At 40.4% G+C, this 25,584-nt stretch overlaps 1 protein-coding gene across 3 annotated transcripts in view; it reads left to right on the top strand.

The window, feature by feature from the left end:
- The window catches only part of SRGAP1 (SLIT-ROBO Rho GTPase activating protein 1), a 312,480-nt gene that overhangs the window by 239,987 nt on the left and 46,909 nt on the right, over positions 1-25,584 (top strand). For all 3 annotated transcript variants that reach the window (XM_019960891.2, XM_019960890.2, XM_070789362.1), the window contains exons 9-11: positions 15,609-15,806; positions 16,259-16,343; positions 23,980-24,007. In XM_019960891.2, the coding sequence (XP_019816450.2) occupies positions 15,609-15,806; positions 16,259-16,343; positions 23,980-24,007 (311 nt within the window). The remainder of the gene's footprint in view (positions 1-15,608; positions 15,807-16,258; positions 16,344-23,979; positions 24,008-25,584) is intronic.

Here is a 25,584-nt window from a genome sequence, read left to right as displayed (position 1 = left end):
ATGGTACAAAAAAGGGGAAAAAAAAACAAACAAGAATTTGCCCTTGATAAAATAATCAAAATTCACTTTAGTGCCCCTCTTTTATTTTAATTTCACTGAGATGTTTTGAACATGTGAATTTGAATATGTGAATGTATATTTGTTTCTGTTAAGAAAGAGGACCATGTTTCTACACCAGAATAGTTTGGTCAAAACCCATTGCAGCCTTTTTTGGCTTCTGTTCTTTTTGAAAGAACCAAAACCACCCCTTATTCAAACATGGGTATTTAAGGTGCAGCCAGTGTGATTAAGACTTCAGTCTCTATGTAAAGTCCCACTAATGAGCTTTTCCAAAGGAGAACTGTTGCTCTCCTTGAGGTGTTGTTAGAGCTTAGGGTTTTGGCTTGGCATCACAAAATACTCACCTAATAGCAGTTTACTGGGTCCTATTAGGCCTAGGGTTTGTATGCATAGAGACTTCCAATTTTTTTTTTCATGCATATGCTCTGGTGGTTTTATTTGGAAACAGCCTCTAAACTCTAGGAAAACAGTGTGTTATACACAAGGTCAACACTGGCAGCGCACAGACCTGTTTTGTTTGGCTCCCACAGTTTAGACCTATTAAAAATGGGAAAGTGTGGCAACTCTGGCCCGGTGCTGCCTCAAGAAGGGAAAGGCTGGGGTACTTGAATTCCTCTTGGCCGTAGTCATTCAGCTCCTGATTTTCTTCCATTGGACTAGTCCATTTGCATTATCTGTCTGGCCTCTGCAACCCTTTGAGTTTGTGACCCTGGTCTTCTCCTATGGGCATAAAGTGGAGAAGCACAATATCTTTATAAACTAATAGGAGTAGACAGTGCTTTCTGAGGGCTGATTTTTTTTTTTTTTTAATTTACTGTAGAAACAAGTGAATTAGATTGTCCTGAAGTTTCTTGTGGGCATGACAAGTAGTTTATGATGGCTGGATCTGGAACAGACTGTAGTAGAATGGAATCCCCAAGGAAAGTAAGATTTAAATTGGATTTATGACAACCAGCAGATGTCCTTAGGTATAGAAAGAGCGAAAGAGGTTTCAATATATTTCAAAGTTGGAGACTAACTTTGTTAGTCTAAGTTGTCACCCAGCCTTTCCTTGGGAGATAAACTGAAGGTGAAGTTGAAATCATGTAACAAGAAGCATTGAGAGCCAACTTAAGAAGTTTTAATGCTGTGGGTCAGTTCATTTCAGTACAATAAATATTTATTGAGTGACTTTTACTTTCCACATATTTTGCCAGGTGTGGAAAGTACAGAGATGAATAAGTTACAGTTAGCTTGTATCTAGTGGAAGAAGCAGTCTATAACAAGTCATGTATACAATGTGAAACGTAAGAGAACTAACTTGGGAACAACATAGCAATCATTGTTGGTTTGAAGGCCCTGTGTAGCACTTTTCTCCACCATGAATAAGAAATTTGCCTCTGATCTTCCACTGATAGAAGGACAGAAAACTGACACCTTAGCAACAGACCAAGATATACAAGAAACACATGCATAATTCTGTATAATTTTATGCCTCTGTACAAACTTATATATATATACTCATAAAGTCTAAAATTCATTGGAAAGAGTTTAATTAAAAATAATATGACTGCCCAGTGAAAAGATCAAAATTGAGGGAGAATTTCACCCACTCTTATAAAGCTTAGATAGGGGAGCTAGATAGAATATGACTCTTTTTACCCAATCTTGCTGCTGCTGCTGCGAAGTCGCTTCAGTCGTGTCCGACTCTGTGCGACCCCATAGAGAGCAGCCCACCAGGCTCCCCTGTCCCTGGGATTCTCCAGGCAAGAACCCTGGAGTGGGTAGCCATGTCCTTCTCCACTGCATGAAAGTGAAAAGTGAAAGTGAAGTACCCAATCTTAGACAGCCATAAATACAGGGCACCCCTTGGAACTATAGGAGACCATCTTAAAAGGGAGAGCCCACAGACCATGTCTGGTCACAAATTTTATTTGCTATACAGTGCTTGATTTTTTTTTTTTTTAATTGTTACTGTCATTTAAAAATTGGAAGTTTTGCCTAAAAATATAGATTTTTCAGCTTGTAAAAATGAGATCTTAACATTACTAGACTTTCATTTCTGTAGGATGGTAACTGACTTGGGCTAAATAGTATATATTCCCCTTAGACACAGAACTCATGCTTCCGACTTGCCGTGCTCACCACTCAGCCCATTTGTCTATTTTCATTATTCGACTCATCCTGAAAGACGTCTGAATTTTCAGCACTTGTCTTAAAACAAAGAGAAAAGCGCAGTACGCATTTGTGAAATGACTTCATATACAACTTTACATTTGCCTGTTAAACCTTTTTAAATGAGCTTGTAATTTCATTATGCTGTAAACTTGTTCCTTAGTCTTATGATTCCAGCTTCTAGTCAGCCAACCCACAAATATTTCTTAGTGTCCACCATTTATTGTGCCCATAGAATTAAGCAGGGCCTGCTGCCCATATAGCTCCCAATTTTTTCTTCTTTTTTTTTTCACTTAAATGTATAACTTTTTATTAAAACTTTAAAGTGAAATATTAATAAACATGACTATTAAAGGCAACACTTTGAAAGAAACCTAAATCTAAATGATCATTTATACCATTCTCACTATAAACATTTTCCACACTCTTTCCAACCTAATGTTACACAGCTTTGTCCGCTTTCTAAACGTTTACAGCTCAAGTGAAATAGGGAGATTCAGAGGTACAGACTTCCAATTACAAAATAAATGAGTCAAAGGGATGAAATGTACAGAATGAGGAATATAGTCAACAGCTATGTGATATCTTTGTGATATGTGACAGATGGTAACTAGGCTTAAGATGGTGATCATTTTGTAATGTATGGAAATGTCAAATCACTGTTGTACACCAGAACCAATATGATGCTGTAGGTCAATTATACTTCAAAGACAGACAAAAAGAGAAGGGAGTGGAGGGGAGGGGGAATTAGATGAAGGTCATCAAAAGGTACAAACTTCTAAGTTATAAGATAAATTATTATTTAATACTAGGGGTGTAATGTACAACATGATTGATATAATTAACACTGCTGTGTGTTATATATGAAATTTGTTAAGAGAGTAACTCTTTTTTTTTGTATCAGTGAGATGATGCCTGTTCACTGAACTTATTGTGATAATCATTTCATGATGTATGTTAAGTCAAATCATTATGCTCTGTATTTTAAACATATGCAGTGATATATGCCAATTATATCTCAACTAGAAGGAAAAAGAAAGAAAAAAGGAAGAAAAGGGAAGGGAAAGAAAAAGTTTACTTTTAGGCTTTGTCATAGGCATTTCAGCTTAGGGTCATTCTTGGGGCTTCTTTGTTTCAAAGCTAGCCTCTGGAGGAACTTCCGGTAGATCACATTTCCCCTTCCTTAGAGTTCCTCATTTCTCCCTTTGTTGCAGGAAATGGGATGTGAGAGGATGGTCATGTCCCAGGTTTCAGGCGAGTTCCTAGAATGGGCCACCAAGTGAGGGTCCTTGGCTTCACACAGGAAAGAATTCAAGAGTGAGGAAAGGTAACGTCAAAGAGAGTTTATTTACAGAGATAAACATTCCATAGGCAGAATGCAGTTGTCGCAGAAGCAGCCCAGGATGATTAGTTTTTATGGGCTGGATAATTTCATAGCTAACAAGTGGGAAGAGTATTCTATTTGGGACAAAGGGCAGGGATTTCCAGGAATTGGGCCTCAGAATGGTCACAGTTCCTGGGAATGTGTCCTTTAGCATATGCTAATGTATTGCATATTCGCATATGCTAATTAGCCAAAGATGGAGAAGCTGTATACAGTCAGCAAAAACAAGACCAAGAGCTGACTGTGGCTCAGATCCTTATTGCAAAGTTCAGACTTAAATTGAAGAAAGTAGGGAAAACCACTAGACCATTCAGGTATGACCTAAATTAAAACCCTTAACGATTATACAGTGGAAGTGAGAAATAGATCCAGGGATTATTCTGACAGACAGAGTGCCTGAAGAACTATGGACGGAGGTTCGTGACATTGTACAGGAGGCAGTGATCAAGACCATCCCCAAGAAAAAGAAATGCAAAAAGGCACAATGGTTGTCTGAGGAGGCCTTACAAATAGCTGAGAAAAGAAGAGAAGCTAAAGGCAAAAGAGAAAAGGAAAGATATACCCATTTGAATGCAGAGATCCAAAGAATAGCAAGGAGAGATAAGAAAGCCTTCCTCAGTGATCAATGCAGAGAAACAGAGGAAAACAATAGAATGGAAAAGACATCTCTTCAAGCAAATTAGATATACCAAGGGAACATTTCATGCAGAGATGGACCCAGATAAGCAAGATGGTGTGATCCCTCACCTAGAGCCAGACATCCTGGAATGTGAAGTCAAGTGGGCCTTAGGAAGCATCACTAGGAACAAAGCTAGTGGAGGTGATAGAATTCCAGTTGAGCTATTTCAAATCCTAAAAGATGATGCTGTCAAAGTGCTGCACTCAATATACCAGCAAATTTGGAAAACTCAGCAGTGGCCACAGGACTGGAAAAGGTCAGTCTTCATTCCAATCCCAAAGAAAAGGGAATGCCAAAGAATGTTCAAACTACTGCACGATTGCACTCATCTCACACACTAGCAAAGTAATGCTCAAAATTCTCCAAGCCAGGCTTCAACAGTATGTGAACTGTGAGCTTCCAGGTGTTCAAGCTGAATTTAGAAAAGGCAGAGGAACCAGAGATCAAATTGGCAGCATCCGTTGTATCATCGAAAAAGCAAGAGAGTTCCAGAAAAACTTCTGCTTTATCGACTACACCAAAGCCTTTGACTGTGTTAGGTTCAGTTCAGTCACTCAGTCATGTCTGACGCTTTGCAACCCCATAGACTGCAGCACGCCAAGCTTCCTTGTCCATCACCAACACCCGGAGCTTACTCAAACTCATGACCATAGAGTCGGTGATGCCATCCAACCATCTCATCCTCTGTCATCCCCTTCTCCTCCTGCCTTCAATCTTTCCCAGCATCAGGAGGGTCTTTTCCAATGAGTCAGTTCTTCGCATCAGGTGGCCAAAGTATTGGAGTTTCAGCTTCAGCATCAGTCCTTCCAATGAATAGTCAGGACTGATATCCTTTAGGATTGACTGGTCAGATCTCCTTGCACTCCCAAGAGATTCTCAAGAGTCCTCTCCAACATGACAGTTCAAAAGCATTAATTCGGTGCTCAGCTTTCTTTATAGTCTAGCTTTCACATCCATACAAGACTACCGGAAACACCATAGCTTTGACTAGACGAACCTTTGTTAGCAAAGTAACGTCTCTGCTTTTTAACATGCTGTCTAAGTTGATCATAGCTTTTCTTCAAAGGAGCAAGCGTCTTTTAATTTCATGGCTGCAATCACCGTTTACAGTGATTTTGGAGCCTCCCAAAATAAGGTCTCTCACTGTTTCCATTGTTTCCCCATCGATTTGCCATGAAGTGATGGGTCCGGATGCCATGATTTTCCTTTTCTGAATGTTGAGTCTTAAGCCAACTTTTTCACTCTCTTCTTTCACTTTCATCAACAGGCTATTTAGTTCTTCTCTGCTTTCTGCCATAAGGGTGGTGTCATCTGCATATCTGAGGTTATAGATATTTCTCCCATAAATCTTGATTCTAGCTTGTGCTTCATCTAGCCCAGCATTTCACATGATGTACTCTGCATAAGTTAAATAAGCAGAATGAAAATATACAGCCTTGACATACTCCTTTTCCTATTTGGAACCAGTCTGTTGTTCCATGTCCAGTTCTAACTGTTGCTTCCTGATCTGCATACAGATTTCTCAAGAGACAGGTCAGGTGGTCTGGTATGCCCATCTCTTGAAGAATTTTCTACAGTTTGTTGTGATCCACACAATCAAAGGCTTTGGTGTAGTCAATAAAGCAGAAGTAGATGTTTTTCTGGAACTCTCTTGTTTCTTCGGATGTGAGAGCTGGACTATAAAGAAAGCTGAGCACCGAAGAATTGATGCTTTTGTACTGTCGTGTTGGAGAGGACTCTTGAGAATCCCTTGGAGTGCAAGGAGATCCGACCAGTCAATCCTAAAGGAAATCAGTCCTGACTATTCATTGAATGGACTGATGCTGAAGCTGAAACTCCAATTCTTTGGCCATCTGATGCACTGACTCATTAGAAAAGACCTTGATGCTAGGAAAGATTGAAGGCTGGAGGAGGAGGAGATGACAGAGGATGAGATGGTTGGATGGCATCAAAGACTTGATGGACATGAGTTTGAGTAAGCTCTGGGAGTTGTTGATAAGCAGGGAAGCCTGGTGTGCTGCAGTCCATGGGGTCGCAAAGAGTCGGAAGCAACTGAGGGACTGAAATGAAACAAACCGGATGTATTACAATGAGTGTATAATGAGGCTCAAGGTGTACTGGGAGTTGAATCTTCTGCCATCTTGGGCCCAATTGTTTCGGTTTTTGTTGGATCTTCAATGGCTGTGTCATTCTTTGAATGGTTGTGCAATTCCCTCTTCCCTCCTGTCTCACATTTATCAAAGCCAAAGAAATGGGAAATGAATTGCATAAGTAAAGCAATTAGGTCTTCCTTTTTTTTAACTTGTTGGGCCCCTTTTCAGACCATTTGTACCAATATTGGTTCAGTAAATATAGCTTTCACAAGCGTGGCACTTCTATGCCATGAGTAAAACTGTCACACATATGAAAACATCTAGTCTCTCTTAAGTTATAGTAGATTTAGCCCCCTGAAGGGAATAGAAAAGAGAATAGTCTATAATGAATTCTTCAGTTAAATTGCATCAGTGTTTAACGAACATATAAATTTTGCTGCACTGCTTAAAGTCTTTCATCAACAGTTCACGAAGGTTTATTTCACAGACTATTCGCAAAATACAGTCTTTATATAGGATATTTTCAAGAAAAATGAATAGTATTTTAAGCAAACACATGAGATAATTTTCATGGCATGGGTAATTGAGGGGGAAAGTAAGAGATAATTTGGTTATACCTTCTATTACCAGTTATACTTTCTGTTACCCCAAAATTGGCATTTGCCTCTTGGTGGATGTCAAAAGACTTCCAAACCAAAGCACAGGAAGATTTATTATTTCTTGCAGCAAGTAAGAACATTGAGAATCTTTCCCAAAACAGTGTCTACTCAACAGCAAGAATTGGAGAATTTTAAGCCTAAAGGCACATGCATATTGTGAAGGGGTTTAAGCAGAGGAGAATTTCAGCATAGACTTGGGGGCAAAGGTCAGCAGAATCCAAGCTTTAGTTGATTGAGATCAGGAGGGTCAATATCTTCATTCCGTCCTTTACCTGGGTGGGAGCCTTTGAGTTCCTGCAGAACTCAAAGATATATTATTATGTGTATTCCTTGAGGGAGGACTAGAACTCTGCCTTATCACTGAACTACTGTTTGACAAACTTTTCTGTGTTCCCTTGAGATCATGGATTACTGAGACCTGTTCAAGGGCAAGCATTGGGCTTAGATCACAAAATAGCTGAGGCTACAGTGGCTCCTCTTATGTCAAGAAAGCCATTCATTCCTGGTTGTGTTTCTCTGGGGACCCCCTAACCTATCTGCTTTACATTTCTATCTGTGGTAGAAGAATCACATCTCCCTCCCACATTTCCCCTAATACCAGTGACTGCAGCAGAATCCCAAGTCATGTCCATCACTGATCAGACTCTTAAGGGCAGTTGTCAGATTCTTCTAAGACTTGGTATAAGATGTGAAGCTTGATAACCACTTAATCATGATTGCTGTGTCTGATGGTCTCTGTGGCTTTAGCTTCATTTTTCTTTATTTAAGTGATTCTTACTTGCCTAAAACCTTCTACTGATGAGTTTGACAATAAAAGCCCAAGTAAAAGCTAACTGCCATTTGTCCTTTAAATGATAACATCATCTTGCCCAAAAGTGAAAAGAGGATCAACTTTTTCAATGAAAACATGTATTTTTAGAAGGGGTCTGTGGTGTGTGTGTGTGTTTGTGTGTAAACATGTATTTTTAGAAGGGGTCTGTGTGTGTGTGTGTATGTATTTTGTTTCAAATAAGCTTTAACTTTATTGGAGGGAGGGCCCCGATCCAGGAGAATACCAAGCAGAATGAGAAGAGTTTCTACAAATGGTCTAAAAGTGATCGGCAGTCTAGGACATCCAGAAGAAAGTGTCAGAGCTCAGGATGACTGTCAGTAAGGAGACCCCGCGTTATTGGTGTCTGCCAAGCATTCCTCTGGAGTCTGTCGATTTGGAAGGAGGAAGACTTCAGCATCCACCATCCATTCAGTTCATTTTCACTGCTGTCTGGAGAATCTGCTGTGTTCCAGACACTGTGCTGGTTAATAAGCTGTCCCTGACCTCAAGGTGCTCCCGCTGGAGACAGAAGACCGAGGCCTTCTATACAGTGTGGTATGGGTGCTCATGAGAAATGGATTTGAGATCATGCTCATCAGACCACTGTTGGTAAAAGGTCCACCCAGATGGGTCATTAAATCAGAGTCTAGCAGCCGTAGGAAAGCAGGCTTTCTCAGATGCGGCTGACTCAGAGACATTGTTCAGAGAGCTCTAGGCAATGATGATGTTCTCATCTTTAGATTAAGTTGTATCATTTCTGAGAATAAATTCTGCTCAGAAAATTTTGTTCTCAGAAGTCAGGAGAGTCTGGTATTTGTAAACAGGCGTCTCAAATGCAAGTATGTAGATTTTAAACTTGCATCTTAAATGCAAGTGGGTAGATTGCTAGTGTGAATTCATCTGGAATGGTAATGTGACCCTTTCCCTATCCAAGGGGAAGGGTAGCAAAAGTTGGACTGTTTTTTCAAATCTGGCCACACCTTACCCAGAACTGATAAGGTCACCTGCATCTGTGCCCCCTGTTGAGGTACCAGGGGCAAAGGAAGTATGCTGCCTCTGTGCCTGCCTTATATGGCCTGTGCCAGCAGTAAGTTTCTGTACCCTTGGTCGATTAACTATGGCATTAATCCAATTCATATGTGTGGGTGGATGTATGTGGTCTCTTTCTTCTAACTTTTGCTACATCTGAAATGATACAGTGCTGTAATTGAAATACTTTCAAGGTCAGTGTTGGCAAGGAGGGAGTAGTTAAGTGAGGAGGTAGGACAGGGCTCAGAAGTTACCTTTACCAATGGAGCGACAAGGCTTAAAGGACGAATAGGCCTGCAGCAGGTGCAAGACACCAGGCACAGTGCCATAAAATAATGTCTGTTTAGGGGTTGAATTGTATACGCTCCCCAAATGCATATGTTGAATTGCTGACCCCCAGTACTTCAGAAGGCGACCTTATTTGAAGATATGGTGTTGTCATAGAGGTAATCAAGTTAAGGTGACTCAGTGGTAAAGTGGTAAAGAATCCACTCCCAATGCAGGAGATGCGAGTTTGATCCCCGAGGCAGGAAGATCCCCTGGAGAAGGAAATAGCAACCCACTCCCATATTCTTGCCTGTGGGAAATCCCATGGACAGAGGAGCATGGGGTCCCAAAAGAGTTGGATACGACTTAGTGACCAAAACAACAGTCAGGTTAAAGTGCCATCATTAGGGTGAACCTAACCAGTGTGACTGATGTCCTTATATTAAGGGGAAATTTGAACACAGAAACACAGATGGAGAGAAGACAAAGATGATGACCATGTATACACCAAGAAGGCAGGGCTGCAACAGCTCCTTCCTCACAGCCTCAGAAGGTGCCAGCCCTGCCCACACCTTGATCTCAGGCTTCTGGCCTCCAAAACTATGAGGCAATAGGTTTCAGTTATTTAAGCCACACAGTATGTGGCACTGTATTACAGCAGCACTAGAAAACTAAACCAGTGTGTTCAGAAAAGGGAACTCCTTGTTTTCTCTAATAATTGTAATGTCCTGGGGAAGAAAGGCCAAAGTGCCCATCTACAGAAGCCCACATTCTCTCCCCCATCGTTCATTTGGATCTGCATCTCAGAGTCCAGGCCACCTGGACACTCCCCTGGTACCTCACGTTCTTCAGGATTTTTCATAATTCCTTGTCGTGTTTTTGGCTTTCCCTCTACCAAACCCAGTTGCATCTCCCTGCTACTGATGGGGAGTCGTTACAAGCCTCTTGTTAGCTGTTTCATATTTGTCTCATTATGTTCTCCCCTGTGACTTATGGCCTGTGTGTGTCAGAAGCCAGTGTTCTTTGTCAGGAACATCCCATGGGATAATATATAGTCCCAGCCACTGTGTCTGATGGCTTCTGTCACATCCTTTATTCTTCCTGACAGTTCCAAATTTAACCTTGACACTTCTTAGAAAGAAGTTAAAAGAAAAATAGTTTTGTTGAGGTTGACAAGGAATCACATGACTACTGCTGGTCCACAGTATGGGCCATAGTCTCTGGGTCTGTTCCCAAGGGCTTGGCCCCAGACTGCAGCTGACCATAGCTAGATCTGAGTCACTGGTCCAGTATAGGGTCCATAGTTGGCAGCAAGGTCTGCATGCAGGCCAGCCTCTGGGGGCACAGATGGGCATGTCTCTCTCCTGGTTCCTAGGTAGGCAGGACTGCTCTTGGATCACTACTGAGAGGAACTGGATTCAAGTTATAGGGCTGCTTCAAGATCCAAAGTTGGACAGAGTTTGGTGGGCCTACCTCTGGAAACACAAATGGGCTTATTTCTTGTTGAGTCCCTAGGGTAGCTATAATTATTCACAGGCCATTGCTGATAGGTATTGGAACCAAGTTACAGGGCTACTGTATTATTCACAGTTGGACTGAGGTTGGCGGGCCTGCTCCCAGTACACAGGTGTGCCTCTTGGCAGGTCCCTGGGCAATAGGACTGCTCTCAGACCAAGGCTGGGAGGAACTGCAACTGCATCATGAGCTGTTCTACGGTCCACAGCTAAAGCCAGGATCAGCAAAGTTATTTGGGGCACAGGTGGGCTTGACCCCTCCTGGGTCCCTTGGCAGATAGTGCTGGTGGCAGGACCAATGCCAAACAGGATTGTAGCTGAGTCTACAAGGGAACGGAGCTATTTCCAGGTCCTCTTGCTAGGACCAAGGTTAGCAAGCCTGCCAACAGCTTCCTCATGTCAGTCCTCGTCAGCCGTGGGCTCCAGTGAGGTTTTACAAGCCCCCACCTAGACCCCAAAGCTCCATGGATGGCTGCCAGAGTATTGTTTCTGTGGGGGTATGTGAATAGCAGACCGCTTATTCTACCATCTCACTGACATCACCTACAAGATGGTGAGTCTTCTACTTCAGCCTGTAGATATATAATCATGACTTAAAGTAACTACTTCTAATGTTATTTTTAAAGTCATCATTAGTATTCTTTTTTCCCAGTATCCTTTGCATTGTGCATATCCTCAGGAATAATGACTAAGTCTGTTAAATTTTTTGCCTCCTTTTAAAATTTACTTTGTCTCATGACCTCTCTAAGCCTCTGAAATAGCACTGATAGCTAGTGTTTCTTCTCTAAACAATATTTTGTTGTTCAAATAAACAACTAAAAGTTGAACATATTTCAGAAACATATTGCACTAAACATATTGTTTAAAAATTGAACATATTTCTACTTTCTGTAACGATGGACTGAGTCACTCAGCTGATTCTTTCAACATTTCACTCTCCAGGGCAAGGTACATAGCCAAGCCTGAAATCCATGACGTAAGGAACCATATGTTCCCAAAAGGAAGAGCATCAGATTATTTTGAACAGAAATAAAATCTAGTGATTCTGAACTATTAGTGCCCCTAATGACTTGGAAAAATAAACGAATATTCTCTCAGGATGATAATCTCACCTTAGAGCTCAAATAATTCTACCAAAAATGTCCAGCAAAGATAACTAGGTACATAAGGAGACAAGATGTAATGAGTGGTAGCCAGAAGACATAATAGACAATAGAAATAAATTATCAGAAACTATAAAAGATCTCTATACTGTGTTTAAGGAGATAAAAGCCAAGCTTAGATTTCAGCAGGGCACTATTATAACCTCTAAACAGTGAAATAGTTTGAAAATAAACCACAGAAATTCTAGAGTTGAGAAATATAGAAATACCAAAATACCAAAAAATACCAAAGTACAGAAATACCAAAATACAGAAAAATCCAAACTAATAAATTGGTGCATGGTTTAACATCAGATTAGACACAGCTGAAGAGTGAATTATCAAAATGAGAGAAAAATTAGAAGAAAGTAATTGAAATGCAGCACGGAAAAACAAAAGGATAGAAAATATGAAGAGAATGGTAAGCTACAGAGGACATAATTAAACTCCCAGAAAAAAATGAAAGAGAAGAAAGTAGAGTTGATATTTGCAAAGGTAATTTTATCTGAAGTTTTATCATAGCTTTGGAAAAATACCACACAATTCAAGAAGTCTGAATGTATTTAGAATAAGCTTTTAAAATCCTTACCTAGACGCATTATAGTTAAACTGTAAAAAACTTTAAAAGCAGCTGGAGAAAGAAAGCAGAGTTCTTTCAAAGTACAATAAACTGACAATAAACTTCTCACTCAACAGGAACGTGAAAACCACAAGAAAGTACAGTGATATCTTAAATGTACTAAAGGAAAGTAACTGCCCACCAGGGGGAAAAAGATATATTTCATAATTGAAGGTGAAATAAAAGACGTTTTTAAATCAATAAAGACTGAGGTCACTGCCAGAAGATTCATGCTAAAAAGAATTTCTTCATAGAAAACAAATTTATGGTTACCAAAAGGAAAGAAGAAGGATAAATTAGGAGTATGGGATTAACAGATACACATTACTCTGTATAAAATAGATATTCATCATTCAGTCACTAAGTTGTGTCTCTTTGCAACCCCATGGACAGCAGTACACCGGGCTTCCCTGCCCTTCACCATCTCCCGAAGCTTGCTGAAACTCATGTCCATTGAGTCAGTGATCCCATCCAACCATCTCATCTTCTGTCACTCCCTCTCCTTTATTGTTATACAGATGCAGCAATAAGAATTTACTGTATAGCACAGAGAACTATGTTTAATATCTTGTAATAGCCTATAATGGAAAAGAGTCTAAAAAACTATGTGTGTGTATGTATATATAACTGAATTACTTTGTTATACACCTGAAACTAACATAATATTGTAAGTCAACTATATTTTTCTTAAAAAAAGAACTTCTAAAATGTGTTCTTAAAAATGTAAGAGATAGAAATCAAAGAATGTAATAATTATACGGATAAAGTTAAATGAATGCTGCCTAGATCACAATAATGTCTTATATATAAATGTATACAAATATTTACATATATATCATGTTATGAAACATTACCAAAAAAAGCATATAATTCAGGAAAAGTGAATGGTTTTAAGATGTTCTAAACTCTCTACAGGCTTCCCTGGTGGCTCAGTGGTAGGGAATCCACCTGCCAATGCAGGAGATACGAGTTCAATCCCTGGGCCAGGAAGATCCTCTGGAGAAGGAAATGGCAACCCACTCCAGTATTCTCGCCTAGGAAATCCTATGGAGAGGACCTAGAAGGCTACAGTCCATGGGGTCATAAAAGTGACAGTCAGACGTGACTTAGCAACTAAACAACAACAACAAACTCTGTACATTGTCTGGGAAGAGGATAAAGTTATCAATTTCTGATAAGCAAAGGTGGAGTACAGCCTAATTGTGGAAGATAAATTGAAAAGCTCCCAGAAGATAGCATAAAATAGTATGCTACTTATGACTACTTATGAGATGGGAAAATATTTCTTAAATAGGGCACAAAAAGCCCTGATTTCAAAGGAAAGGATTGGTAAATTGATTACATTAAAACTAGAGACTGTTTGTCTAAATACTATAGAAAGCCACAGTATAGAGTAGGAAAAGATATTTGCATCACATATAGCTAACAAAAAACTCATATGCTTGTTACAGATCAGTAAGACAAAGGCTCATCACCCACTATAAGATTGAGCAGGAGATTTAACAAACTGTGTCCAAGAGAGAGAATCTAAATTGCCTTAAACATGTGATGATGTGCTCAATCTCAACCATCAGAGAAATGCATGTTAAAACCACAATGTGATACAGTTACACAACCAGTGTAATGATTTATTTGGTTTTTGTTTTTTCTTTTGGCCATGCCACAAGGCATGTGGGATCCTAGTTCCCCAACCAGGGACAAACCCATGCACCCAGCAGTGGGAGTGCAGAATCTTCACCACTGAACTGCCAGGGAAGTTCCATCAACACAATGGTTTAATTTTTTAAAGCTGACAGTACCAATTGTTTGGAGAAGGCAATGGCAGCCCACTCCAGTACTCTTGCCTGGAAAATCCCATGGACGGAGGAGCCTGGGAGGCTGCAGTCCATGGGGTCGTGAAGAGTCGGACACGACTGAGCGACTTCACTTTCACTTTTCACGTTCATGCATTGGAGAAGGAAATGGCAGCCCACTCCAGTGTTCTTGCCTAGAGAATCCCAGGGACAGGGGAGCCTGGTGGGCTGCCGTCTATGGGGTCGCACAGAGTCGGACACGACTGAAGCGACTTAGCAGTACCAATTGTTGAGGATGTGGAGTAATAGGAATTGTCCTCCTGTGTTGGTGGGAATACAAATGAGAATAATAACTTTGCAAAACAGTCTGGAATACCCAATAAGCAGCAAGTCTACTCACGTATGTGTGGCCCAACAAAAATGTGTTCATAGCAATATTATTCATAGTGGCCCCAAATCAGAAATAAATCATCTGTCAACAGTAAAAAGGATGAATTACAATGTATTCTTACAATGAATATTCAGCAGTGAAATAGGATACTCATAAGAAATGAATAAATCTTACTATATAAAGTTGAGCAAAAGAAGCAAGACAAAAATCCTACATACTATAGTACTTAGTAACTACCTTTGGGGAGGAGAAAAGCATGTGTGGTGATTGGGAGAAGCAGAGGGCACTCATAATGTACTAGATTTCTTTATCTGAGTGGTAATCACATGAATGTGTTCAGTCAGTGATAATTCATAAATCATACTTATTGTTCATGCATCTTTCTGTGTGTAATTTCACTTCAGTTAAACTGAAGTTCTTTAAAACAAAATGTAATTGAGAGAGTACCCGGTGATACATGAGATTTACAAGAACTCATATATGAATGACGTCCTCCTTAGGATAATTTGGAAGAAAGCCTCTCATATTTGTGACATGAGGTATTGTTTACCTGTCTCTCTCCCCTGTTGATACTGTTCATTCGCTAAGTTGTGTCCAACTCTTTGAGACCCCATGAACTGCAGCACACCAGGCTTCCCTGTCCTTTACCTTCTCCCCAAGCTTGCTCAAACTCATGTCCATTGAGTTGGTGATGCCATCCAACCATCTCATCCTGTCGCCCCCTTCTCCCCTTGCCCTCAGTCTCGCCCAGCATCAGGGTCTTCTTCAATAAGTCAGCTCTTTGTATCAGCTGGCCAAAGTATTGGAGTTTCAGCATCAGCCCTTTCAATGAGTAATCAGTGTTGATTTCCTTTAGGATTGACTGGTTTGATCTCCTTGCTGTTCCCCCAGTGGACTCTGAACTTTGGACGGGAGGGCCTGTGCCCCCATTTCTGACTGACAGAGTGGTTTCTCACTGAGTGTGGGATTCATGAAATAAGGTACTCACTGGAGAGATGTACTCCTGTTCCCAGGTTAAGAAAACGACTGAGGCCACCCTGCAGACAATACAGGATATGGTCACTATCGAGGACTACGATGTCTCTGAGTGCTTCCAGCACAGTCGCTCCACAGAGTCTGTGAAGTCCACGGTCTCTGAAACCTATCTGAGTAAGCCCAGCATCGCCAAGAGAAGAGCCAACCAGCAGGAGACCGAGCAGTTCTACTTCATGGTACGCCTGCTGCTTCCCCAACCTCTTGGGGTCTCCAATCTGGGGTCCCCCAGCTCTGCTTTTGGAATTGCATCAGAATCATCTAGCATTCTTTATTAAGACCAAAGTTCCCAATTCAGCAATTCTGGGATATGGGAGATAGTGCTGATATGCAGACAAAGTTAAAAAGGGCTGCTCTAAAACAGAACTTTTAAAGGATCTCATGAACATACATGTCACCACGAGAGCTTGTTAAAATGCAGGTTCTGATGCCAATAGTCCTGGCGTGGGGGTCTCTGAGAGTTCACACCTCTAATAGGCTGATGCCGTGGTCTGCATCAGAACCATACTTTGCATAGCAAGATTCTAGGATCTAGGAGGTAAGAATGGCTGGATTTTTAGATATCCTGTAGGAAGTTCCTTGACATCAAATAGTTTCTTTTAAAGTTAAAAATGTATCTTTCCTTTTGCAGAAACTCAGAGAATATTTGGAGGGTAGTAATCTCATCACAAAACTTCAAGCCAAGCATGACTTGTTGCAGAGGACGCTTGGAGAAGGTCAGTTATCTGAAAGAGTTGGGGAGATGACCTGGATTATATCTTGTGTTGTGTATGTGTTCCATGAAGAATATGAACCGTGTGAATTTGTTCTGGAAGAAGCAGAGAACAGCGTATGTTTAGATTTGGCTTTATCTGTTTAAGAATCAAATTTTCCCTGGAACTATTTCCTTTTATCCTTTTTTCTTTTGGAGGCTGTGCCACACTCCCCAGGTAGCTCAGTGGTTCTTCATGCCAAGCAGGAGACGTGGGTTCAATCCCTGGGTTGTAAAGATCCCCTGGAGAAGGAAATGGCAACCCACTCCAGTATTCTTGCCTGGAAAATCCCATTGACAGAGGAGCCTGGCGGGTTGGGTCCATGTGATTGCAGAAGACTCAGACATGACTGAGTGACTAAACAACACCACCAACTTATGGGAGTTAGTTCCCCAATCAGGGATGGAACCAGGCTCCCATCAGTAAGGGGGGCAGAGTGCCAACCACTGGACCACCAGGGAATTCTCCGAAATTATTTTCCCTATAAACTTTATGCTAACTTGGAGGCAGAGCAGTGGAATCTAGGGCTGAAAAACCAACACTGAGCTGCAAAGAAGGGTCTTCAGAGCCCCAGTGCTTCTAGGAGTACAGAAGTGTAAGGAACTGCGCCTGCTCCCACCTGCTGACAGCCCCCTCCTCTGCCCCAGCCACTTCTTCCTGTCCTTGGTGTACTTTCCCCACCCTTCCAGTCCCACCCCTTTTGTTTAAATGGGCTGGTATTTGTTGTCCCATCTATTGCCTTTTTGGACTCTGCTAGTGCTAAGTCACTTCAGTCGTGTCCGACTCTGTGCGACCCCATAGACGGCAGCCCACCAGGCTCCCCCGTCCCTGGGATTCTCCAGGCAAGAACACTGGAGTGGGTTGCCATTTCCTGCTCCAATGCATGAAAGTGAAAAGTGAAAGTGAAGTCGCTCAGTCATGTCTAACTTCGCGATCTCATAGACTATAGCCTACCAGGCCACTCCATCCATGGGATTTTTCAGGCAAGAGTACAGGAGTGGGTTGCCATGTCCATCGGACTCTAGAAACCAGTTAAACCAGTTTGGGTGCCCTCCCCCCCACCCCCCCAGTAAGATTGGTCTTAGTTGAGAAATAGTTTCATTCTATTACTATATCTAGTAAAAACAAAAACAACAATAGCAACCACTTATAGAAAGCTCTCTGTGTGCCAGGCATTGTTCTGAGCTGTATATTTAACTGAGCGCTGTTATTTTCCCCATTTTTCACAGATGGGAAAACTGAGGAGAGAGAAAGGATTACAAGCAAAGGGGATAGTGTAGATGTTTTTATCTTTTCATCTTTGTGAAATTTAAAAAGAGGAGAAAAAAACCACCAGGTCCCTGTCCTCAGTACCTCAGTACCAGTCGGTAACACGTTTAATTCTTATTTTTCACACTAGATCTTGCTGGAAGTTATAAAAAGTGAAAGACAGTACAGATGGGAGAGGGAAATCAGGGAGCGAGTTGTGTGAACAACTCAAGCTAAAAAGAGTTGACCAGTTTTAGAACTTTCCTGCCCAGAAAACAAGGTGTTTCCATCACCTTATCTCCTGGTCTCCTCCAAAGGACTCATTATCCTCAGGGAATGTCCACATGTAGAAAGGTCTTCATAACCTGAAATACCATGAATTGCAGTTATAATGCCAGACTCTAAGATAAAAGGCCAATTTTACTTAGAAAAAAAAAAAAAACACTTAAAGTACTAAAAAGTGTCTTAAAAAATTATTGTTGCGACTAAGCCAGCTGTTCTGGGGCCCATAGGAGCTGCTCGAGAGGCGATTGTGCGGCAGGATGAGTGCAGACTCGGACCCGGTGGTCATCGTCTCGGCGGCGCGTACCATCATAGGCTCCTTCAATGGTGCCTTATAAAAAAAAAAAAAAAAAAAAATTATTGTTGCTAAGTCATGTCTGACTCTGCAACCCAATGGACTGCATGCAGCAAGCCAGGCTTCCCTGTCCTTCCAGTATCTCCCAGAGTTTGCTCAAACTCATGTCCATTGAGTCGGTGATGCCATCCAGCCATCTCACCCTCTGTCATCCCCTTCTCCTCCTGCACTCAATCTTTCCCAGCATCAGGGGGCTTTTCCAGTGAATCAGCTCTTCATGTCAGGTGACCAAAAAATCAAGTAACTAAATATAATATGTGAATATTCATTAGATTATGAATCAAAAATCAAAAGTTATAAAAGATGTTTTAGTGATATTTGGGGAAATTTAAATATAGACTATATTATATGATATTATTGAATGAATTTTTCATTTTCCTAGATATGATAAACTTATGAAGGAGAATATTCTTATTATTAAGAAATGCTTGCTAAGTGTCCTAATTCTGCAACTTACTTTCAGATGGTTCAGGAAAAAAGACATATGTAAGAATGAGGGAGAGAGGAGGAGATAAAGTCATTATTGTAAAATGTTACCAGTTGGGAAATCTATGTGAAGGTATAAGAATGTTCCCTGTACCAGTCTTTCAGTTTTTCTGTAACGGAAGTTTGAACCTTAGAAAAAGCCCTTTTTTTCTTTGAATAATTGTCTTACCTCAGCTATTGTGTCTTTTTCTTGTTTTTCTCCTCATAACATGTGAAGTCTTTTTCTTTTTTTCCATTTTTCACAAATGCCTTATATTTCAGTGATGCCCCAAGGTCATTGCCCATCCCAAAGCATAAATTATCTTAAGTGCAGCTGAATACTTGCAGAACTGGAGACACCACTTCAGAAATTGTGAGTTGCAGGGAATGAAGTAGTGGGTGAATTCATTCTTGGCGCTGCAGGCAGACATGTGTTAATACTCTGATCACATTCTGAAACCTTTATGGTACTCATTCTACATAGATTCCCTTCTGTCTCCTGGAGAGGAAGCCCCACTGGTTGATATGATTTTATATGCCATTATTGGCTAAGGCTATATTTTAGCCAGATTCTGTCTTTAGCTGCTGAATTGTATAAAACTATATCATGCCTGGTGAACTCTGTGCCAGGATTTCTCCTCTTGTAATTTCTTTCAGTGGTTTCCAGTGTCCTAGTGACACAAGCTGTGTTCAGGTATTCCAGATGTTCACTGAATTGGATTTTTTCTGCACAAGAAACTGGATTGTTCTCATCCGGGGCCAGCAGACACACTGGCTGCAGACCTCTCTGCTCCCCAGCCCTGCCCACGTGCAGACTTGGCGGCACTCTAGCTGTTGGTCACAGCCCGGCCTTGATGCTAGCAGCTTTGCCCAGCGAAAGACTGAGCGTGGAGGACATGCCCCATCTTTCAGCTCTTGTGAGCCCTTCAGCTTTCCACATAAGCCCTGTTCACATTAATAGGCTTACACCAAGGGGCGACCAGGAAAGTTAATGGTGCCTGTCCCACAGTGAGATTATCCAATGGCGAGCCCTTAAGAAGGGCTCCAACTCTGGGGTTGGTTAACTAAGGTTAGAAGGTCAGAATTAAACAGTGCATTTGGGGACAGTCTTGACTTTTTATATAGAAACCACATCTCTGAGTTATACTAGGCTCATTGCTGCAAAAACTGCCCTCATAGTAAAACAAATAGAGCCTAACTCAGGGATTTAGCAGTTGATCGTACACAGCTGAAACTGTAACTACAGACATGTGTTTGGCCTGTCTTACTGCTCGCTTTTGGCAGGCTACCAGTGACCCAGTAAGTCCTTTGATTTACAACATTGCAGAGCAACTAGATTGGGCTCTTAAAGTGGCACTGTCAAATATCAGAATTCCAAATCTTTGAAAACAACTGAAATAGAAAAAAAAAACACACGATGAGTTAAGGCCAAAGGCGTCATCATCATCTTCTTCATCCTTCAGCAACACCATTATATCATTTTGTGATGTCTTTGTTTTTAAATAAGATCAGATCAGATCAGATCAGTTGCTCAGTCGTGTCTGACTCTTTGCGACCCCATGAATCGCAGCACGCCAGGCCTCCCTGTCCATCACCAGCTCCTGGAGTTCACTGAGACTCACGTCCATCGAGTCAGTGATGCCATCCAGCCATCTCATCCTCTGTCGTCCCCTTCTCCTCTTGCCCCCAATCCCTCCCAGCATCAGAGTCTTTTCCAATGAGTCAGCTCTTCACATGAGGTGGCCAAAGTACTGGAGTTTCAGCTTTAGCATCATTCCTTCCAAAGAAATCCCAGGGCTGATCTCCTTCAGAATGGACTGGTTGGATTTCCTTGCAGTCCAAGGGACTCTCAAGAATCTTCTTCAACACCACAGTTCAAAAGCATCAATTCTTTGGCGCTCAGCCTTCTTCACAGTCCAACTCTCACATCCATACATGACCACAGGAAAAACCATAGCCTTGACTAGACGGACCTTTGTTGGCAAAGTAATGTCTCTGCTTTTGAATATGCTATCTAGGTTGGTCATATTAGGGTTAGGATTAGGGTTAGGGTTAGGGAAATAGATGTTAAATCGAGCATGGAAAATGAGCTATATGTCTGTAAAACTGAGGCACAGAAATTTTGTTCTATTTTAGTAATGAGCCTTGGTGTTCACATGGCTTCTTTGAGTGTAGCATTTGGAGTTAACGGGTTGTAAAAATCCATGTAATTTTTGCTAAACACAGATAATCAAACACTGAAACCTGAGTTCCATGTTATATTGTTTTTAGCCCTGGACATAGGGATTAAATAGACTATCATCACTCACTCCTTTGTCTTTGAGTCAAAGTACAAATATACTTTTGAAAGAAAAGCTGATTGTGAATAATTATATTTTTTAGAAAAGTACTGCAGTAGTTGTACTTTTAAGGAAGATAAAGGGCTGGAAAGTAACGCCACAAGTCCTTATCAATCATTCATTAGGGACAAAATCCAGGATGCCTCCATTCAGTGCGAGCTGCGTGCATTTTAAATATTTTATCTAGTTTGGGGACTCAGATTGCCACCAAATTATATTTTGCTTTTCACTTTTACTCTGTGGACATAAAATACATTTGGGCTTGAAAAATAATTCACTTCCTAATTCTCGAGTAAATTTTAAAAGTAGTCGAAGTAGCTGTTTGTACCAAGAACAAGATAATCCTGGATCATTTTTTTTTTTTCCTCCAAATGGCTTGTATTGGGGTAGAAGAAGGAGTTGTCTGTTGTTTTTAATAATTAAGTAGCCTTCCAAAGAAAGTGATTGAAATCTAATCCTCAGACCACTGGAAGCTTTCACATTTCTCTGGGAAGCAGATTTCTTCTAAGCTTGTGTGTTATTGATCTATTAATGATGATACTGATTAAAAAATAAAACCTCATTCATCAGTTAGGACACACTGAGTACTATTAGCAGAAAAAAACAATGGATGTGGTGGTGGTGCTTATACTGTGAGTGATGGTTCTCACAAAGCTCGCTCTTGATTCATTAATCAGAATGTATCTTATAGGTTTTTAATTTTTTATCAAATACTATTAACCGTGGATGGATGGAACAAAATGATTTTAAGCCATTTTATATATGATCATTTTCTAAATCTAGAGACTATTCAGTTAGGATACTTTAACAAAAGTAGTAAAATTTCAACATTGTAAAAGCATTTAGTTTCTAAGGAATTATCATTAACATCTTTTTGAATCACTTGGAAGTTATTAACCTCTGTGGTTCTCTTTAATTTGATAGGTATTAAAGTTGTTTTTAAAATGTATTTAATTTATTAAATCTTCAGTATTTTGTATTTGGCTTTATCCGTATGAGGCAGACAGATATCTCTACCTGCCTTCTAGGGTTTTTCTGAGTATTTGCTGGGGAGAAAAAGATTTACATTTTACAATATATGTGGGAGCTTGGGTCTAGAATTAAAAAAAACCTGGGCTTTAGTGCCAGACCCACCACATACTGACCATGCGACCTTGGACGAGTCACTTGTCTTCTATGGGCTCAGTCTAGCGATATTATAGTACCTACTTCATAAAGTTATAAAGATTGTGTTACTCTACAGGAAGTGCTTAGAACAGTGTCGATAAATGTTAGACATCATTGCTGTTTTTGTTGTTACTAATACATGTATTTTATGTCATACTTTTATGTTGTAATAAAGTATGCAACATGACAGTCAGTACAGTATAAGTCAGCTATTTCCTTGGCTCTCAATCCTTTGTTCATTCTACTGACTGACCCTCAGTGATCTCAGCTCGCTCTCATGGCCCCAACACAATCTAAAGAGTAGCAGCTCTTAAATATTAACCTCCAGCCCTGTCTTCTCACTGTGCATTAACCCTGTACAGCCAACTTCCTGCTGAAGGCCGTCCTCTAGGACATCACACTCAGCTCACTGTCTGCTCTCTCCACTTGCCCATAGACCTTGTCTCCCATCCATTTAGAAATAACTATTATAAATTCTTCTGGAGTTCTGTGTCTATCTTTTCTTTTTAAAGTAGCAGAAAGCCAGCAAAAGGAAGGAACTTATAGTTAAATGATAGGTAGAACTGGATAGTGGAGGAAAAAAATCAGATTTATCTCCCTTTCCCACTCCCTAACCCCAAGTCTTGGCCAAGGATAGATTCTACCAAGATTTACAGCAGCCTGCATCTGTGTTGAGACAGGTTTGCTCTGATATGAACTGGTGCCTCCTATTTAATAGATATTAACCAAATACTTAATGTTACTTGTTATTCAAAAGCAGATGTAGGGTAAAAGATTCTGTTGCAGCCTGGGAGTATTCACTCACAGTTCCCAGCTGGCCAGCACTCTCTTATCATTGTTGTATTGGCCTTGCCCTATAAGCCTGAATCATTGATCTGATGGGCTGGCCTCACCTGTTGGTGCTGCAACATGACACTTCTCTGCCAGCTGTATTTTCAAGCACTTTCAAGACCATATCATCATTTTGCAAACAAAGCAGTTGAATGGTTCAACTCTCCCACACCCCTTCCCACTACTCCACCCTAAATATAAGAAAGAACAGACAGCCATCATAGACATATTTAGGCTTGAAGTTAGCTCAGATTGTTAACAGCACCACAAAAAGAGAGCTGCTTAAAACAAACCAAGAAGCCTGAATGCATAAGAACCTCGTGTTTTAAATGACAGGGAATTCTGTGAAAGGCTTTTAGCTTACTAGTTGGTATAATGTAGCATAATTTAATGTCCTTGTACTTTCATATCTGCAAATGTCATTTCTGATTGTAAAGTACAACCTCTCTGCCTGATTTCATATTCTCGAAAGAATGCCAATTTAAAAGAAATTGAGTTCTCCTAACCCTATGTGACCCCTTGCTTCTCTCTCACAGTTATCAGTCCAGACAGAGGGAATAACTAACGTTGAAATCTTGGTTGTGTTTTATTTGTATTTCATCTTTGACCTTACAGTTAAGATCAAGCAGCTATTTCTTGTTTAAAAAATAATAATAATAACTAAAGCTCCCTGCCTCAAATTGCCAAGTGAAACATTTCTTTAATCTATGGAATTTATTAAGTTTTATGTATAGATTTCATGAAATACTTACTTTGAATTTTTTGTCTGTCTTTATATGCTGTCTTCATGCTGTCCACCGTAAAATGTGTGAGTTATTATAAACTCAGCATCATAAATCAAGGGACAGATATAAAAGATTACCAAATGCATTCCACTGATTCCATTCAGTTGACTTATTTTTTTTTCCTGCAGGTCATAGAGCTGAATATATGACTACAAGGTAGGAAAATATTTTAACATATTCATTGTGTCTCACTCTCTTCTCTCTTTTAACCAGCAACCAATTAAATGTTGCAAGAATGAACATATTTTGTTAATGAACTTGGAAGATAGTTTGGGCTTGACAAGACAGTAACAGGAAGTGTTTGGGGTTCTCATGAAACCAGATTTGCCCTGGCAGATCTGAGGGTTTCCCACTGGAATTGTAAAGCTCTTTAATGAGTAGCATCAGTTTAAAAAAAAAAAAAAAAGGATAGAAATTGAATGGCTTTGATTTATCTAATCCAAAGCACTTTAAGTTTCTAAAAAGAGTCTGATAAGACTTTTGGTAATTTAATTAACAAGCAATATTATGTGCGTATGTACAGTGTCTGGCTAGTTACTTCTTGCTTCTGTATGTCATAAAAACTAGAGCTGTGTTGAATATTCTTGGATTTTAGCTCAGTCCCTGTTTGGTTTGCTTTAAAATTTTAACTTTTAATGCTTAGTACAGTATTGCACTTCCTTTTGTTCTTCCTTTTTTTCCCCCTTTTATAAATTCTTGGAAGGATTTTGAAGCTACTGCTGAGAAGGAAAAGCCTTTTTGGAAGCAGATTCTGATTTGGGTTCGGGAAAGTTTATGGCAACTTTTCTTTTTCTCTGCCAACATTTGTGCAACAGCCAGAAATTCTTCTAATTGACATAACAAGACATTGCACTTTTAAAGTTGAGTTCTCTTTGAGGTAGGAGGCATTTGGAACACTGGTATGTCTGTTGCAGTAATGGTCAGGTTGATTTTCAGATTCTGTGATGTTCTTGCTAGGTAGTTTATTCAAAAGGAAACCCCTCTTATATCTTGGTGAACCAACTAGAAAGATATAGCCACTGACTTACCTAAACTTTATGAAAATACTGGTTTTTCTTCCCTATGTCAGTAACAAAGAGGCATATTACTCCTGCATGTTATATATCACTTGTATCACAGTTAATGTCTCCTTTACAGTATCAACTCTTTTACCTGTTTATAAATTATAATTCATATAAGGTACCCCTTTAAAAGATTTTTTTAAAGGCAGGAGTACAAATATGTAAATTCTCAATGACTGCTATTAATATAATTGCTCAGCAGACTGGACGATCCCCTGGAGAAGAAAATGGCAACCCACTCCAGTATTCTTGCCTGGAGAAAACCATGGACAGAGGAGCGTGGTGGGCTACAGTCCATGGAGTTGCAAGAGTTGGACACAACTTAGCGACTAAACCACCACAGCAGACTTAATGTTCACATCCTTCTGACTGGTACTTCCTCTCATCCACATGGGCATTCTACATGGAAAGCCAGATTATCCAGAAATTGTGTGGCAGGTACAGGACCAGAACGAGTCATCCAATTCAAATGTTGAATGAACATAGAGTCTGGCGTCCACCTGGCGTGTACATAGTAGAGCCAGAACCATCAGTACACCAGTCTGCCTGCCAAACCAACTCTGCCATGGGAAGTACCTTGATGAGCTCTCAGACAGTTTATTCTAACCTCAGGTCCCTCTCCCAGCTTTAGTATTTTCACATTTGTTTCATACTTTAGAGTCATCAAGAGAG

This window comes from Bos indicus, chromosome 5 (assembly GCF_029378745.1).
Source record: "Bos indicus isolate NIAB-ARS_2022 breed Sahiwal x Tharparkar chromosome 5, NIAB-ARS_B.indTharparkar_mat_pri_1.0, whole genome shotgun sequence".
Classification (NCBI taxonomy): domain Eukaryota; kingdom Metazoa; phylum Chordata; class Mammalia; order Artiodactyla; family Bovidae; genus Bos; species Bos indicus.
Note: the sequence above shows the minus strand (reverse complement) of the source record. Positions and strands in the feature narration are given on the sequence as shown.